This window comes from Gobio gobio (genome assembly GCF_949357685.1).
Source record: "Gobio gobio genome assembly, chromosome: 5".
NCBI lineage: Eukaryota > Metazoa > Chordata > Actinopteri > Cypriniformes > Gobionidae > Gobio > Gobio gobio.
In genome coordinates, this window is record NC_137101.1 from 9,312,226 (window position 1) to 9,331,133 (window position 18,908).

At 39.6% G+C, this 18,908-nt stretch overlaps 1 protein-coding gene across 13 annotated transcripts in view; it reads left to right on the top strand.

Annotated features, from left to right (window-relative positions):
* The window catches only part of wnk1b (WNK lysine deficient protein kinase 1b), an 82,833-nt gene extending 70,834 nt beyond the window's left edge, over positions 1-11,999 (top strand). For 4 of the 13 annotated variants that reach the window (XM_079818028.1, XM_079818024.1, XM_079818031.1 and 1 more), the window contains 5 exons: positions 1,215-1,415; positions 3,464-3,556; positions 4,908-4,949; positions 7,857-8,062; positions 8,147-11,999. In XM_079818028.1, the coding sequence (XP_079674154.1) occupies positions 1,215-1,415; positions 3,464-3,556; positions 4,908-4,949; positions 7,857-8,062; positions 8,147-8,491 (887 nt within the window). In that variant the 3' untranslated portion in view covers positions 8,492-11,999. The remainder of the gene's footprint in view (positions 1-1,214; positions 1,416-3,463; positions 3,557-4,907; positions 4,950-7,856; positions 8,063-8,146) is intronic. The other 9 variants (XM_079818026.1, XM_079818027.1, XM_079818029.1 and 6 more) reach the window with 8 other exon arrangements.
* The last annotated feature ends 6,909 nt before the right edge of the window (positions 12,000-18,908 follow it).

Consider the following 18,908-nt stretch of genomic DNA (forward strand, 5'->3'; position numbering starts at 1 on the left):
AAGAATGTTCTTATCTTTTTTCTTAAAATTGTTCTAAAGACAAAACCTAAAGAGAGAATTTGAATTCCATAAAAACTTATAGGATAGCCTCCAATAGGGCTTTTTACACTTTAAATATTTAACCCTGGGTCAACTCTAAACCCCGGGTAAAAAGGAATCCTGCGTTATCTTGCTTCACATTTCACACTGCTGATAATTTACCTGCGGTTAACAATTCATTCTGGGTATTTCACACTGTACATTCTTAAAGGATTAGTTCACTTCAAAAAGAAATTTCCTGATAATTTACTCATCCCATCTCATCCAAGATGTTCATGTCTTTCTTTCTTAATAATGGACTTCAATGGCAACCAACGGGTTGAAGGTCCAAATAAATGCAGTTTCAAAGGGTTTCGTAGGACTTCAAAGGGCTCTGCACAATCCCAGCTGAGGAATAGGGTCTTATCAAGTGAAACCATCTGTCTTTTTTTTTTTTAAATAAACATTTATATACTTTTTAACCTCAAATGCTCTACTTAGGTGTTGTGCTTCTTTACGACGTATGACAGTGGAAGTACCGAAAACCTCCATCTCATGTTCTCCTCCAACTTTAAAATTGTCCGACATCATTGTTTTACCTTTATTTTTGTAAAGGGCATTTGATTTAGTCTTTGCACATTAATTTTTAACACTGGGTCGGTACTTCCACTTACTTCATGTGCGTGACCTCTCCGACATGATGACATCATACGCCGTGAAGAAGCACAACACAGAAGTCGCATATTTGTGGTTAAAAAGTATATACATTTTTATTTTTATAAAATGACAGATCGTTTCACTAGATAAGACCCTATTCCTCAGCTGGGATTGTGCAGAACCCAAGGAAGCCCTTCAAATCCTGGAATGTTTTCCTCAAAAAACTTAATTTCTTTTCGACTGAAGAAAGAAAGACATGAACATCTTGGATGAGATGGGGGCGAGTAAATTATCAGGAAATGTGAACTAATCTTTTAGACCCTGGCTTAATGTTCTTCTTTGCATGTTAGCGGTGTTAGTGTCATTGATTGGACATGACCCATTTGACCTGTTTAAAGGGTTCTAGTGTTCTTCTTCTTAGAACTTCTTTCTTCTGAAAATTCTTGTGAATCTGGTTCCAGCAACTTCAAATCTGTGTTTGCGTCTTGTGTCGTGGCTCTGATCAGCACTTCTATATGTTTTTGTGTGTGGTCTTACAGCAACCAGCACTTTATCTGCACAGAGTGCTCCCTCCGTGTACCCTCCCCAGCAGGCCTTCCTGGCCCCTGGGGGGATGATAGATGGGGGGAGTAGCCCTCTGCTCCAATCCTTCAAGCCTTCCCCCTCTAATGAGAACCTGTGCTCCGCTTACACCAGTGACGCCACGCTCTCTGCGCCCAGTCTGTGTGTCACCTCGCAAGGTAAAAATAAAGAAACACATCACAGCCTTCAACTTGACCCTGTGCTTTTAACGCAAAGTAAAATGAGAGTGACATGGGTAGACAATAAGCAGAAAGAAAAATATTCTCAGTTTTCGTCGATAACAATAGCACGCTGTGCACATTTTTATGTAAATCAACTTTTGCAATGAAATAAATGCATATTTTATTGTAATAATTGCAATAAAATATATTTATCATTATTTTATTTATTTTTTACAAAATTCTTAAAATTACAAATACTGTTTTGTGGACCGTTTTTTTTATTCAAACAGGTCAGGTTTCTCTCTTTTTAGTTAAAAATGGTAATCATTTGCTTGATTTTGAAACAAGGGAAAGCTGTTGGTGCTTTGCCGCCTTGCAAATTTATCCCAAAATATGGTATACACAAGAAATGTTTAACTCTTATATCGCCCACTCCTAAATACCATATTCAGGGATGTGATTTTTTTTCGTATTTATTAGGATTTCCGTATTTTCCACCCTGAAAAGTATGACACGTGAATTGCGTGAATCCCAGGAAAAAATGGTTTTGTGCTGGTGGGGGGTTAGGTGGGGGTGTGCTGGTTACTGTATGATGAATGAAATTGTGAAATGGCCTTAAACAATTGCTAAATAAACTGAAAAATTTTACAGTTGTGCGTCTTTACAGGGTGCGTCTCAATCAGCTCCCTAGTTCAATAGTCAGGGCACTGATCAGGGAGTCGGCCCATTGACTGATTCTCTGATCAGTGCCCTAACTACTGAACTAGGGAGCTGATTGAGACGCCCCCTAATACATTTGTTTCATGCACGGATTGCTCCTGACAGCGCAGTGCGAGCTTGGGACATGTTAGCCAGGGTTCAAAGCGCCAAATGCAAGTAAAAATTGGCTGAAACTGTGCTACTCGCTGGTTAATATGATATAGCTTAGTGCGATCATCAAATCGCAAAGGTTATGATGTAATTATATAATAGCCTATATAGTCTGACATGCTGCATGTTTCCGAGTTTTGTAACAGCTCTGTGGTCATTGATTCACAGTTAATGCTACTCTGCAAGTGCTGTGTGTTTGAGTCGCTTATCATTTGGAATGCAACATCCATCATGAAAATCGTTTATAAAGCTGTTTTCGTCAACAAAGAGATGCGATAAGGTCTCCCTGCGGTTGTCCGCAAAAATAAAAGCTCAATGGTTTAACTTTTGACAACCATTCAAGTAGTGTAGTTTTACTGTTGTTCTGTAAAATATAATAATAATTATTATTTTAATACATTTATTATAACATAAATTATTATCATGATTATTAAATGCTTGTTTTTTTCATTGTACAGTACAATATGTATTATTAATATAAGATATATATCTTTTTAATTTGATAAAATAATAATTGTCTGGGGGTTGGGGATGTGGTCAGGTTTTCCTTCTTTTTTGTCTTTAGCTGATCACATGCCTGCATAGTATACTCTGTTGGCTTTTTTGGATGTTTTAGTAACACAAACCAGCTGTGGCCTACTTCCTGTGAGTCTTTCAAATTTGAGGATAAAACTCGAGGATCGCACAGTGGGAAGAAATTGGATCTCTAAACTTTTGTTAAGCGGTCATTAAAATTATATTTCCCCCCTAACATTCTTATGAATTTTGTGGTGTTTCGTATATCGGCCATATATCTGGTGGTACAGGTTGAATCAAATCTTAATGTAGGAATCTTTGCTTTGGCCATCTGAGAAAGCGCACGCTTTAATGTGGATGAAGCTGCAGGGCTGATGCTTGTGCCTCCAGGGGACGCTTTTCCTCTCCTCCTCTTCCGTGCAACTCGATGCTCACCCACCCAGGGCCACTCCTCCCCTCCTTCACCTCCTTCACTCTCTCTATCTGTCAGGAATTCATGGCTTACTGACCTCTGTTACCATTCTCACTGTGTATTTGTGTACGTTTCCTTTATCTCTTTCTCTCTCTTCTATCTGCTCCACCTCTTTCTCTCTCTCTCTCTCACTGTCTCTCGCTCTTTTCCATCTCTCTCTTTCTCTTTCCCTCTTTTTGTACCGCAGGCTGTGTAAAGTTCAGCTGTGGGTCGGAGAGAGTGACCTTCAAACCAGGTGGCAGGAGGACGCGTTTTCTGAGTACGCCCTGCTTGGCTCTTTGTGTGTAACGCTTTTTCTTTTGTCTCTTTCCTACAATGTCATGTGATTAGTTCTTGATTCTGCCAAGCCTTCTGATTGGCTGATCATCCCAGACATTGTGTCATTAATCTTAAAAACAACTTATGCTCATCGCTAAACAGTTCATATCCAATAATTATTTCTAACTGTTTATAATGGACTCTTTGTCATTTATTATTAATTATGATATTTTCCCTCATACATGCTTAAGTTTGGTTTAACATAACAAAATTGCTAAAGATAAATTAACTACTAATCATTTAAAAGATTAATTACATGCTGCATTTGACAGTTACACAGCTATACAGCAGTTCTCAAGCAGTTTAAACAAGATATTCTGAAAGTGGGAGTGTTCCCCGTCACCTTCACAACGAGATCACGACAGAATGTGTCAAATGAAAAGTGTAAAAATAGTTTATTGTTAGCAGTGTTAGTTTGTCATGTTTCATGCTTTCTATCATTTTTCGTAGTTTTGTTATATTTCTGTTAAATTAAATTTTTATTTTGTTTAGTTTTAACTTTAATAATTTTACTACAACTTAAACTTGTTTAATTTCGGTTTACGTTTTTCATCTAATATTTATATTTTCATTTATTTCAGCTTTATTTGTTACTGAAATGACTGATTTTTAATGGTTTTCATTTTAGTTAACAGTAACACTGATTGTTAGCTCATGATACTTGCTCTAACGCAAATTGAACCTTATTGTAAAGTGTTATAAAGCCATATAGTATGATCAAATAGTAATGACACGTCAATGTATCTGCTGAAACTTGGCTCTTCCTTTTCTGACACATGCAGTGTGAACCTGCAACTTACTATTCTCATTTCCTCGAATAATTGCGTAATAATTTACACCCACTTTCATAATTAGATATCTCAAAAGGAGTGAACAGCTGACACAGTGACTAATGATTCAAGGGATTCTAGGCAAGTCACTACATATATTTTACAATCTGATGAATTTTCCCGTAGTCTTATTTTGTTTTTTATTAAAAGAGAGAAAAAAAATTCACCTCCCTCAGCTCAGGTACTTTCACATATCAGCTCAGCTCTGCACAGTCTTCCTTTGCAGTCTTGTCTTCTATTAGCTGCTCTCACAATGTGAATACACCTGATCACTGGCTTTGACCACAGACCCAATAGTCACAACCACATGAGAACCTTCCTCCACTCACCCCACCTTCCCTGTTATTGGAAACTCAGTATGAATGTAACAGCCATCAGATTTTAGACTAGCATGTTCTGATACACTCCCATAATGCACTGTGTTGGACGTGGAGTTACTGCAACACTGATTCTCTCCAATCTCACGTTCTCTCCATGCTTCAGGGAAGATGGTGAAAAAAGTGTGCCCCTGCAACCAACTCTGTAGTAATTATCTCTCTTTTTTACATCCTCCCACCCCTCCCTCCCTCCCTCCCTTTCTTTCCTGTCATCACCTCTCACTTCATGTCCTGTGGCCTGTTGAAGCTAATTTCCCCGCAAAGCTCTCAGGCTGACTTGAGCATTTCTTTCCTGTGATGACCCATTCATGTGTGGCATGTCACGTGTGTTTTCACTCTCAAATTAAACCCAAACATACACACTACCCTAGATTTGATTTCCACATGAAAGCGAGATCGGGAGTCCAACCGGAAATTGTTTACCTTACATGCATGCCAATGTTTTTAGAACCGGTGGCACTCGCCACGCGGCGACTCCACACTTAGCATCAGACTGGCTAATGCACTCTAAATGGACCCGTCTGAGCACTCATCCCATTATACACAAGCCAATTTGAAGCCCCAGATTCCCTTCTGCACTCTTCTTTATCCCCTTAAGACTCATCCCGCTTACTGCACATCGACCTCATCCTGTTTGGATGGAGCTTCTTGCCCATTACAAGGGTATAATGAGGCCTGGCTGATTTCCCCCCTCATTGTGCACAAGGCTTATTCACTTCCCAGTGCACAAGCTACCGTATTGAGGGTATACAGCTCACATTTTGCACATGGAAAGGTAGGTTTTCACAAACAGGAAACCAAGATCCCCCCATATTATGGAAGAAAGTGAATGGAAGTCATCTAGTAAATGCTGAAGTCAAGCTGTGTTGAGCCTCCACCTCTCCTTCACTCCTTTTCCACCAAGTGGTGCTGGTGCTTGGTCAGTGGATCTTTTTTTTTGCCACATCTATACCCTAGTTTTATGTATATTCTAATTATGATTAAAATAAGACTTATACTCACACAGGCTGCATTTATTTGATTAAAAATACGGTAATATTGTGAAATGTTATTACAATTTCTATTGAATATATTTGTGTGTTGGCAAAGCTTCAGTGTCACGTGATCTTTCAGAAATCATTCTAATTTGGTGCTCAAGAAACCTTTTCCAAACATTATTTCAAGATTCTTTGATGAATAGAAAGTTCACAAGAACAGCATTTGCTTGAAATATTTTGTAACATAAGTATGTTTACTGTCACGTTTAATAAATTTTTTGCATCCTTGTTGAAAGCAAGTATTTATTTCTTTAGTAAAAACTTACTGACCACAAACTATATATATATATATATATATATATAGTTGTTTTTGAAAACTTTTTCAGTTTTAAGGGCCAATATAAAGGCAATATAAACCATTTTTCCTTTGATGGAAATGCATGGAACAGGGCCAAATCTGGTCCTGACTTTGGCACCAGCACCAGCATGATGAAAAAGGAGTAGCAATCTTTCTAAGCATGGCTTGCTCTGGACTACATCACCCAGAATACCTTTTGGTGCTTCAGTCTTGGCGCAATGTCGTCTTTCTGTTTGCTGCTTTCTGGAGGGACCGTGTTTACCACCCTAACAGGTCTTATCTGTGTCGCCGGATGGCTGCCTGGATAGTTGGCAAGACATTTGTGCCGAATGTAATTAACTGTGCAAGTTTTGATTTAGAAAAATGTGTTTTTTTCCTCATCAGCTTAATTTATGACTTGCAGTATATTCTTAAATGCATCAGCTCTTTGTTCCTCGACAGACATGTATAGATAAACGGACCAATCAGCTAATACCAGTGCATGATTAAAGACCGTCCTCTCTTAGTCATGTCAGTGATGTGTCTTACGAAGGAGCTGAGGCATTTCCACTCATTTTGCAAAATCTTCATCTCGCTTGCAATTTTTTTTTGTGTAAATTATGTACCACGTAATCCTCACTGCAATGCTTTGTTTTTCAGAAAGAGGCTTTTGTTCTCACGAATACTAATGTGCTAACAAGATTTTTTGACAATTTTTGTACTAGTTTAGCTAATGGTACTAATCAGTGATCTCATCAAGTGTCTAAATAGTAGGTGTTGAAAATGTCATATTGTTAGCCTCCATGATTTTGAGACATTGCAGTTCATTTTAAGCTAATACTGGAGCTCATGGTGAATCCATTTCCATTTCACCACCCTTTTGCTCCCTCTTGTGTTGCAATAAAAGCAACCATGGCAAGCATGATAATAAAGCCCAGGCAAATGCGGAGCACTGTTTTCTGTGCTCCAATAGAAAGCCAGTGATGGTGTTTTAATGTTGTCATCGTGACCTGTTTTGCAGGCTGGAGTCAGAGTGATAAAAGTGTCACTTTAGCCTCAGAGCGGACGCCCAGGTGCTCGATAGGGCCTCACTGCCATGACTTGTTTTTGTATACACATGACATTATATGTATAGTTGTGCTCTTTACATTTTTACATACCATTTATATAATATGTAATATGTTTAGCATTTATTTAAATTAGAAGAGATAAATATAATTTTTTTAAAAAAGCTTTTTTATTTAGCATTGCCCTGAACAACCTGATATTTTACTCCACTAGATCGTGTAAAACCTGATGATCATGTTTTCCAGCATGATTTGAGATAATCCATTCATTGGATAGAAAGAAAGAAAAATTCATGTGTTTTCAAAAGCACAAATTTGCCACTTTTTTTTAAAAGACTTTTTTGCTTTGTATATTGCCAGATTTAACTTGAATGCAAGATGTTAAACATGGACTCATACTTTTGATTCTCAAATATGTTATTTCAAATAGCAGGGCAGAGCTAAATAAAAAAAAAATCTCTTATTTTTAAATCAAACATTTTGCAGATTATACAAGGTGTATGTAAACTAATAAGAGGAACTGTATATGACTATACATGTGAATATGAATATACATGTACACATTGATATAGTCTGTGGGCTTCAGATTGTATCAGATGTTTCAGTGTGACATTCATTGGAGAGACGTCCTCTTTACGACAGTCTTCTCTCTTCCTCTTTTTCTCTCCGCTCAGGGACGAGCAGCACCAACACGGTGGTGGGAAGTTGTCAGAATCAAAACCAACCACCCGTCTCACAGTCCCAGAGCTGCAAGGGCATGTTCACAGACGAGCTGCACAAATTGGTGGACAACTGGGCCAGGGATGCTATGAACCTGTCGCAGGGCAAGAGAGGCTCCAAGCACCAACAACAAGTGGTTCCTCAGGGCCACAACTACGACGTAAGTCCATCAACTCAGACCTCAGAGTTGAATTTGAAGTTATAATACCTGATTAACATGCTCTTTCATTTCTCATCTTCTCAGATGGTCCCTCCTACCAACATGGGCCGTAAGTACTCGGCTCCAGGCCAGCTGTGCCCAAACATCGCTTCAACTTTGAGTGGCCACTCGCCCATGCCCAACACTCCCGCTACCTCTCTTGGGTCCCGGAAAGGCTCCTTGTGCCCCACGCCACAGTACGGCTTTCCCTCCGCACCTTACAGCGCCCAGTGGGCTGGCTCGGCCACGCACACCCAGGCCGGTCTGCTGGCCACCTCACAACCCCTGGGCCAATATACCCAGGTGCCCGCTCCTTTACAGACCTTCCACATCAGCACTTTGCAAAAGTCAGTCAGCCACCCGGGTGGACCCAACCTGAAGACCACGTAGGGCAGGGCCTTGCCGCGCCAGGCCTAAATAACTCTCGAGTTGGGGGTGGGGGCAGTCAGAGGCGAGGGGGACGGACTAAAGTGGACTTAAGCAAGTATTTGATTGAATTGCAGAGATTCTGTCACAAGAGTTTCCTTTTGGTGATTGAGAAGGATAGACGCCAGAATCACCCTGCATGCTCACAGATACGCCACAGGGATGATGCACAACGACACCAAGGATAAGAGAAGATGGAAATAAAACAATTTGAGTACAATGTTACGTGGCCAAAGAAGGTGTGACCATTTTTAATTGTTAAGGTGTGTGCCCATCCTTCACCACCCAGCCCCAAGCATTTGTTGAGGGGCTTGACTTGTGTTTAGAGGTTTGCTGACCTAAGATGGAATGAATGCCACCTCCACCCATCCCAGAATCCATCCATCTGTACATCTTCTTGATAAATTCATACATCAAGCATATCACCAAACAGGTCGGGTGGGTGACGGTGAGCGGCAAAGAGACAAACCGAGTGTCCTTGTTCCCCTCTTGCCCTAAACCCTCTGCTGCAATGCCATGGAATAATGCAATAATTACAATGGTAGAAAAAAGCCCATTTTAAAACACAGGAAGTGGCCTTCATTAGATAAAACAAAATCCATGTACAGATTTCCTTTGTTTTTAAATTGGGTTATTGGGTTTTGATTCCATTTGCTTGGTTGGTTGGTTTTTTCCCTATGCCCTTCGAGCCGGCCTTGTGTAGCAGAATGTTAGGGACATTTTTTTTTTGTCACATGTTCAGAGGCCTTTCATCTGCCCCCAAGGTTTGTACTACCCAGCTCCTACAGCTCCCAGCATGCTTTGCAGCACATTCACACGCTTACAAACCTCTTCCGGTTCTCTCATTGGGTGACGTGTAATATAGTGGATACAATCAGTTGGATTGGGGTTTGTATACGAAACTAGGGGTTGCGGGACGGTGTTGTCACACACACGTACTGCCTCGGAGGCCCGAGAAGCTTTAAATCTACGACTAATGTAACAGCTTTTTCTAATCATGGCAGCATTAGGGGCCTCTTACGATAGTTTGATCGAGACATTCAAATAAGAAGTCGTGTTCTGTATGGACCTGTATTTACTCATCAGTTTTTGATGTTGAAACACTGTGATTATTATAAATGTTGTTGGACAACATTAGCTAAAAAGAAAAGTAGACAAAAAAAACATGAAATTTTGAGGGTTTTGGATATTAGCATTCATGAGATGTAAGGCTAGCTATTTCATTATTCACATCTTATTGGAGACACTTTAACCCTTTTTCCCCTTTCTACTTTCTTTATATTATTAGATAAATGTGAATGTAAAATTGATTCAATTAATGTACTTGAAGAAATCTTTCCCTATGCCCAGTGAGCTTTCCGAAGATTCTAGTGCCTTGCGTTATTTTTTTATTTTATTATTGTTTTTTTTGCTCCGGGGTTTGATTATATATGGCTGCGGAGAGTCTCAAGCATTGCGCTTGGTTGGAGTTGCTGGTCTTTAGACTTCACAGAGGGTGAATATTAATATATTGCGGAAATGAGGTGCCGTTTTGAATTGGCTGAACCCATTTGATGGCACAGTCCTAGCCTTTAGGCAGAGTTGCAAAAAGCTTAATATGTATAAGGTGAACAAACACATGATCCAGCCATTATATCACACTCAAAGGCTGTGAAAGTTTTCGAGGGGTGAGTTTTAGATACTTCGATCGGTCTAACTTAGCATGCAAGCGTACGTGTGCCTATCATCAGTGCACCCTTCCTAGCATAGACGACTACTTTCGACAACCACAGTGTCTTTGTTTTCAGATGGATTTTTAAACGGCACGAGCGGTTCTTGTGAAGGTGAGGGATCAGCTCAGATAGAAACGCAGGATGAGGAAAGTCAGTTGGACAGTATGTTGTAAGTATTTCAGAACCTCCAATAGCTTAGATGTTTTTGCGGCACTGCTTAATTGGTTTTGGCACCATCCAGTGTTAAACCCTATCCGGTGTGCGTAGAGAGGCATGTTTTACTCATTTAGTAACAGCAAGTGTAACTTAGCGAGTGAGAAAAAGGACAGGAAAGGTGAGAAAAGACAGTTAGCAACCCTCACTGACACAAGACTCTCTGCCGAAACAGCTCTGTTGAAGAGCGATTCTCTCTGATTTCTCATCAAACCTCTTGTTTTTGACTCGCACTGCCCATACAAGTTCTCACGTCACTGTACTGGCTACGGCCTTCGGTTTTATGGCAGATCAGTAGCTTATTTTGGAGGATCTCTCTCTCTCTCTCTTTGTAGCAGTCGGTCAAATCACTCTTGTAAATGCTTTGGTTTATTCTCAATACTATAAACTGCGTTAGACCTGTAACGTCAGGCTACTTTTTAGAGTCGCGTTTAGCACATTCGACTGTGCAGATGAAAAGAGAACAGTCCTGATTCACCAGAATCCTTAGAGCATTTTATTTGGGGTACAAAACATCACCTTAACTACTGAAAGGACTTCGATTACAACTGGTTGCATAATGCTTCGTGTGCTTTCTGTGTGAAACGTGTGGCACAGGAACTTTACTTTAGGTCAACTGTACAGTATAGATTCTCAACTGGCGATTTTGCTTTGTACACAACGCTTTACCTGTATACTGCTCGTTTTTACCCACTTTACGTCGTTCGGTTCGTTCAAACTGTGAACACATCAAAAGGTCTTTAACAAAGAGGTCTCACCTGCTCAGTGTTCAGACTAATGAAATCTGCGTAATACTACCTTCTGAGTGCCATGTCCCTGTTCCAGATACGACACAAGTGTTAATTTGCTCTCACTGTAAGAAACAGGTCATCCTGTTTGACTGTAGAGGGCGCTAATGTAACTGCAGTGCAGGACGTACAACATTTAAATGAGATTCACCTCTGACCTCTGATGTAAATGATAAGAGCACCTTGAAAAATACAAAAACCTCTTTTTTTTCTTTATCCTTCACTTTACTTTTGGGAAAAAAATGCGTTTGTAGCATGCTGATGTGCGAACGAGCCATTCAGTATCGATACTTTTTTTTTTTTTTGCATGATACTTCAGTTACACATTAAAAAAATGCACACAGACTCTCTCAAAAAGTATCTTATTGAATGAAACCCTCCTTTCTAGTCGCTCTCCTGTGGAAAGAAATACAACAGAACAATGTTTACTTAATGCTACTGACCTGTCATTAAGTTATTTAGTTTTTTACTACTATCTGATCCGCTTGTTTTGCTGTCTCTCGAGTCTCTAGATTATCTTCTGGCGACTTTCATTCAGTGTTTTTTTTCTTCCTCCGTATGATATTTAACATTGTACAAAATGTTAAAAGAATTCCTTAAAATGAAAACCAAACAAAAACAAGTAGGGAATCATCTGCAATGTTTAACTGTCTGTTTTGCACTAAGTATAGGATATTCAAGCTTCATATAAAACTGCGCTTTGCGCTCCAATAAAACAGCATTTGTTACCTTATTTGTAAACTTAATAAAAGTCATTTAAATAAATCAAGTTTGCTTCTGCTTTTCAATTCCCACTGGGTTCTGGAATAGTCATCATGAGGTTTAGAGCAATAGAGCTGATGAAATGTACTTTTGATACACAAGTGCATTTCATTTCAGTTACATTATGTCTCTCATGAGATGCTGCAATCTGTATTATCAGTGCTTCATTTCAGAGTGTTGTGTGCCTACCTTTAATGTCATATACTATTTGTACAATAATTATTTGTTTATACTAGCCAACATGCATCTGATGTAGAATGAGAATGATCATGACATCAACACAAAATAGTCATAAATACTGCAAATGCTTACATTACAGGACCTATAAGTACACAAACATATTATATATTATAGAGATGCTCCGATCAGCATTTTTGGGGCCGATCACCGATTACCGATCACCAAGATCATGATCTGCCGATTGCCGATCACTGCCGATCACAGAATGGCAATCTTTTATCTATAATCTTGCAGAGTTTGCACCATTTGTAGAAATGAAACTAACTCTAAATTAACTGAGTCAAGATCTTGAAGAACCACCAAGTGTTTATTTTAGAAAATGAGATAACTTAAGACTATTGTAGGCCATCTTTCCCAAATAAATGTATATAATAAATGTATATAATTCTCACCTAAATATTTGATCATGCAGTGCATTTTTGTTTTTAAAAACAATTTTTCAGGTAGGTCTAACATTAGTATTGAGGTAAGAAATACTAAAGACATTTAATAAGAAATCAAATGTAAATTAATATTGGTCTTCCCTGAATAAATTAAATTAGATTCATCCTTACACTTAAGGTTGCAAAAGTTAGTCATTCAAGAGCAGTGGGTGTCATAAAGGTTCAACACAAGACAAAGAGAAACTCAGAGACAGCAGCAGTTTATTCGACAGCTGTCACTTTAAGAGTGAACACGGTTACGGTTACATGCAGTTGCACAAATGTTCACTCGCGAGTCACGACGGGGTTTACGTGCATACTCGTCAAGACGGTCATTTAGTACATACATATGTGTGTATCTGACCATTTCAGCGCACTTTGTACTCGCAAGCTTTTTGTGAGATGGCCTGTGTGTGTGTGTGTGTGTGTGTGTGTGTGTGTGTGTGTGTGTGTGTGTGTGTGTGTGTGTGTGTGTGTGTGTGTGTGTGTGTGTGTGTGTGTGTGTGTGTCCAGACCGTGCGCGCGAGTGCGGTTTGAACACTGGCAAGACTTAAAAATAAATGCAAATGATAAACTTTAGTGACAATGCGACACTGCCTCGATTGTGCAAAGTGGCAAATCCTGTGTCAACTGAGCACCTCGATTTTAGTGCAGATGCGATGCGCTGATGTGAAGCCATTTGAGCATTTTGAAAGGGAGAGAGAGCGCGCGCGCACGCTGTGATTCACGCGCGCTGTTTGTGAACTTATGTCCCACAGAACGTTTTCAAATGACTGCGAAAGTTATCTAATATAGAAATATGAATTGTACCTCACCTTCAGCATTATAATTATTTTACCCGCACTGGAAAGAGAATGAGACGGTGTCGCTGCATATTATGCCCTAGCTCTCACAGCAGGCGCGGGGTTTATGTGTCGTCAGCATGCGATCGGTTCATGAGATCGGCCTTTTTGGAGACCGCCGATCAACCATCCCAAAGCGATTATCGACCGATCATGATCGGTTGCCGATCGATCGGAGCACCCCTAATATATTATATATATATGTATATATATTATATATACCGATCAGGCATAACATTATGACAGGTGACGTGAATAACACTGATTATTTCTTCATCACGGCACCTGTTAGTGGGTGGGATATACAGTGAGGAAAATAAGTATTTGAACACCCTGCTATTTTGCAAGTTCTCCCACTTAGAAATCATGGAGGGGTCTGAAATTGTCATCGTAGGTGCATGTCCACTGTGAGAGACATAATCTTAAAAAAAAAAATCCAGAAATCACAATGTATGATTTTTTAACTATTTATTTGTATGATACAGCTGCAAATAAGTATTTGAACACCTGATAAAATCAATGTTAATATTTGGTACAGTAGCCTTTGTTTTCAATTACAGAGGTCAAACATTTCCTGTAGTTTTTCACCAGGTTTGCACACACTGCAGAAGGGATTTTGGCCCAGTCCTCCACACAGATCTTCTCTAGATCAGTCAGGTTTCTGGCCTGTCGCTGAGAAACACAGAGTTTGAGCTCCTTGCAAAGATTCTCTATTGGGTTTAGGTCTGGAGACTGGCTAGGCCACGCCAGAACCTTGATATGCTTCTTACAGAGCCACTCCTTGGTCATCCTGGCTGTGTGCTTCGGGTCATTGTCATGTTGGAAGACCCAGCCTCGACCCATCTTCAATGCTCTAACTGAGGGAAGGAGGTTGTTCCCCAAAATCTCGCAATACATGGCCCCGGTGCAGTCGCCCTGTCCCATGTGCAGAAAACACCCCCAAAGCATGATGCTACCACCCCCATGCTTCACAGTAGGGATGGTGTTCTTGGGATGGTACTCATCATTCTTCTTCCTCCAAACACGTTTAGTGGAATTATGACCAAAAAGTTCTATTTGACGACATTACTTTCTCCCATGACTCCTCTGGATCATCCAAATGGTCATTGGCAAACTTAAGACGGGCCTGGACATGTGCTGGTTTAAGCAGGGGAACCTTCCGTGCCATGCATGATTTCAAACCATGACCTCTTAGTGTATTACCAACAGTAACCTTGGAAACGGAGGTCCCAGCTCTTTTCAGGTCATTGACCAGCTCATCCCGTGTAGTTCTGGGCTGATTTCTCACCTTTCTTAGGATCATTGAGACCCCACGAGGTGAGATCTTGCATGGAGCCCCAGTCCGAGGGAGATTGACAGTCATGTTTAGCTTCTTCCATTTTCTAATGATTGCTCCAACAGTGGACCTTTTTTCACCAAGCTGCTTGGCAATTTCCCCGTAGCCCTTTCCAGCCTTATGGAGGTGTACAATTTTGTCTCTAGTGTCTGTGGACAGCTCTTTGGTCTTGGCCATGTTATTTATTGGATTCTTACTGATTGTATGGGGTGGACAGGTGTCTTTATGCAGCTAACAACCTCAAACAGGTGCATCTAATTTAGGATATTAAATGGAGTGGAGGTGGACATTTTAAAGGCAGACTAACAGGTCTTTGAGGATCAGAATTCTAGCTGATAGACAGGTGTTCAAATACTTATTTGCAGCTGTATCATACAAATAAATAGTTAAAAAATCATACATTGTGATTTCTGGATTTTTTTTTTTGATTATGTCTCTCACAGTGGACATGCACCTACGATGTCAATTTCAGACCCCTCCATGATTTCTAAGTGGGAGAACTTGCAAAATAGCAGGGTGTTCAAATACTTATTTTCCTCACTGTATTAGGCAGCAAGTGAACATTTTGTCTTCAAAGTTGATGTGTTAGAAGCAGCAAAAATGGACAAGCGTAAGGATTTGAGCGAGTTCGACAAGGGCAAAATTGTGATGGCTAGACAACTGGGTCAGAGCATCTCCAAAACCGGTCTGCAGTGGTCAGTATCTATCAAAAGTGGACCTAGGAAGGAACAGTGATGAACCGGCGACAGGGTCATGGGCGGCCAAGACTCGTTGATGCATCATCTGATGAATCACATTTTCTTTTACATCACGTGGATGGCCGGGTGCGTGTGCGTCGCTTACCTGGGGAACACATGGCACCAGGATGCACTATGGGAAGAAGGCAAGCCAGCGGAGGCAGTGTGATGCTTTGGGCAATGTTCTGCTGGGAAACCTTGGGTCCTGCCATCCATGTGGATGTTACTTTGACACGTACCACCTACCTAAGCATTGTTGCAGACCATGTACACCCTTTCATGGAGACGGTATTTCCTGGTGGCTGTGTCCTCTTTCAGCAGATAATGTGCCGCCACGAAGCAAAAATGGTTTTAAGGTGTTGACTTGGCCTCCAAATTCCCCAGATCTCAATCCAATCGAGCATCTGTGGGATGTGCTAAACAAACAAGTCCAATCCATGGAGAACCCGTGCACCTTGCTACTTACAGAACTTAAAGGATCTGCTGCTAACTTCTTGGTATAATGTTATGTCATCTATAACCTAATGTTATGCCTGGTCAGTGTATATATTAGTGAAAAGGTCTTAGTGTTTCAAAAAACATTAATAAGCTATATTATCTAATATCTAATCCAATATGAATATGGAGAAGAGAGTTCTTGCTCAAGGAAAGGACATGTAGTGCACGTACACATTTAAAAGGAGCCAGTATATATATATACATACATATACATACATACACACACACACACACACACACACACACACACAATCTTCATCTGTCCCTGATCCTCTTTGATAAACATGTGAATGACACCATGTGTGCACATGCACTCTGTGCCCCTTCCTTTTAAATGTGTACGTGCACTACATGTCCTTTCCGTGAGCAAGACCCTCTTCTCCATATCCATATTCATATCCATATTGGATTCTGAGTTCAACTAATGAAATTAAGCCATTGCAGTGCTTTCTGATTGTCACAATCAGACAAATTCCAAATGAAATATAGTAGCACAAGATTAACTGGAATGTTAATATAGCTTGTAAATGTTTTTTGAAACACTAAGACCTTTTCACTAATATATACACTGACCAGGCATAACATTATGTTAAAGATATAGATATAAGATAAGATGTATATATACTGCTCTAATGTACTCACAATTTCCAAATGTAAATATATATATATGAACAAATGTGAATGTTTTGTATGAGGCGCCACGTAGGATTTAAATCAAACTTCGCTTATCAATACATACACAACACACGTGCATATACACCTATAAATTACTCGCATATACATGTATATTATTGGATGTTCAAAATACATATATGAAATACACGTGCACACTAATATGAAATCCACACCAATACATATTATGTTAGTAATGAATGCATACACACTCGTGAATAACTTGCATATACATATAAACTTGACGCACGCATAGACCTATAAATACTCGCATATACATATAAACTTCCATGCATATACACCTATAAACACTCGCACATACATATACACTCACTGCACGCAGACACACCTACACACACTCGCACATACATATACACTCGATGCGCGCAGACACACCTACACACACTCGCACATACATATACACTTCCATGCATATACACATATAAACACTCGCACATACATATACACTAGATGCGCGCATACACACCTATACACACTCGCACATACATATACACTTCCATGCATATACACCTATAAACACTCGCACATACATATACACTAGATGCGCGCATACACACATATACACACTCGCACATACATATCACTTCCATGCATATACACCTATAAACACTCGCACAAACATATACACTCGATGCGCGCATACACACCTATACACACTCGCACATACATATACACTCGATGCGCGCACACACCTATAAACACTCGCACATACATACACACTCGATGCGCGCATACACACCTATACACACTCGCGCATACATACAAAATAAAACGTGGATGCATGCTTTAGTTGTGTATATATGTATATGCGAGTGATTTCATATGTGGATGTGCGTGAACTTTTCAGTGCGAAAGGAAGTCATTTCAGTGTAAAAGGAAGTCATTTCAGTGTAAAAGGAAGTCATTTGTGTGTACACGGAAGTAACCTATTTACCGCATTTGCAATTTGCAATCATGGAGAGGGATCGTGCTACAACTGAAGCAATTAGCATTTTGCGAAATGTGCTTGCTTCGCCCACTATTATAAGATCAATTGCTAATTCTGTTGAATCGAATGTGTCGCCTTCTGCTCAACTGCAGTCAGAATCAGAAAATGAATTGCGCACTTTGTTTCGGCCATCGGCGCCTGCTGTACAAAGCATCAATAACAGGCCAACATCATCTGCCAGCGAAGTTCACGGACCACGATATCACACTCGCCAGCAGTATGGGAATTGGCAGTCTCGATCTAGAAAAAGGTAAGAAAAAAGCTTCCAGACGCTATGCAAATTACACGCGTTATGCTTTATTCTCAAATTATTAATGTTAAAGTTGCGTGACTATGAGTAGCCTAGTGTATTATCGTATAGATTTCAATTTCTCCACTCAAATTAGAAAACATTATTGCAAGATATTGAATCGGTCTAAAGCAATAGTTTTGAACACTGGCTGGTTATGAATTTTTCCAAATATTATAAAATATATAATACATATAAAATATAATATAAAATATAACTTTTAGAAATATAATTTTTAACCCAAAGTTATGGACTGCAGCTTTAACTAATGGTGTCAAGTAATTTGTGATAAATGCTGTTGAAGTTTGCTTTTTTTAAGCTGTGGTTGTTTTTACAGGCCCAAGACTCAATACCATCGGACTTTTAATAAGGATGTTATACTGTTGACCTCTCCTGACGATAATGCTGTTGTAAAGCAAAAGAAAAAACAGCACTTGCATGAGATTGGACACGTATTAAATGCATTTGAATTTGACAAAGCATGGGATAGTACAACGGTTTTAAGCAAAATCAAAGAAGGCTTCAAAGAAAAAGTGCCACTTGATGTAAGGTAAATGTGTTTACATGTTTTTAAAAAAAAATTTTTTTATTGTAAATGTTTTACTGTGATGTATTATTTGATGGTGTATTAGTACCACTGGTTTTTATTGTGTGCAGTTTGGAAATACTTATGGGATGTGGCAACAAGCTCATTACACCTAAGTTAAGTGAAGGTCAGGAACTGGATGGCAGTTTGATTTTAAAGGTGTTCAAGTTGAAGGCCTTATACGTAAAACCCTCAAGACCACTACTCTTGGTAAGACTGGTGTATTTTTTTTAATGAATTTTAAATATTATTATTTTTCTTAACCATATGGGCTT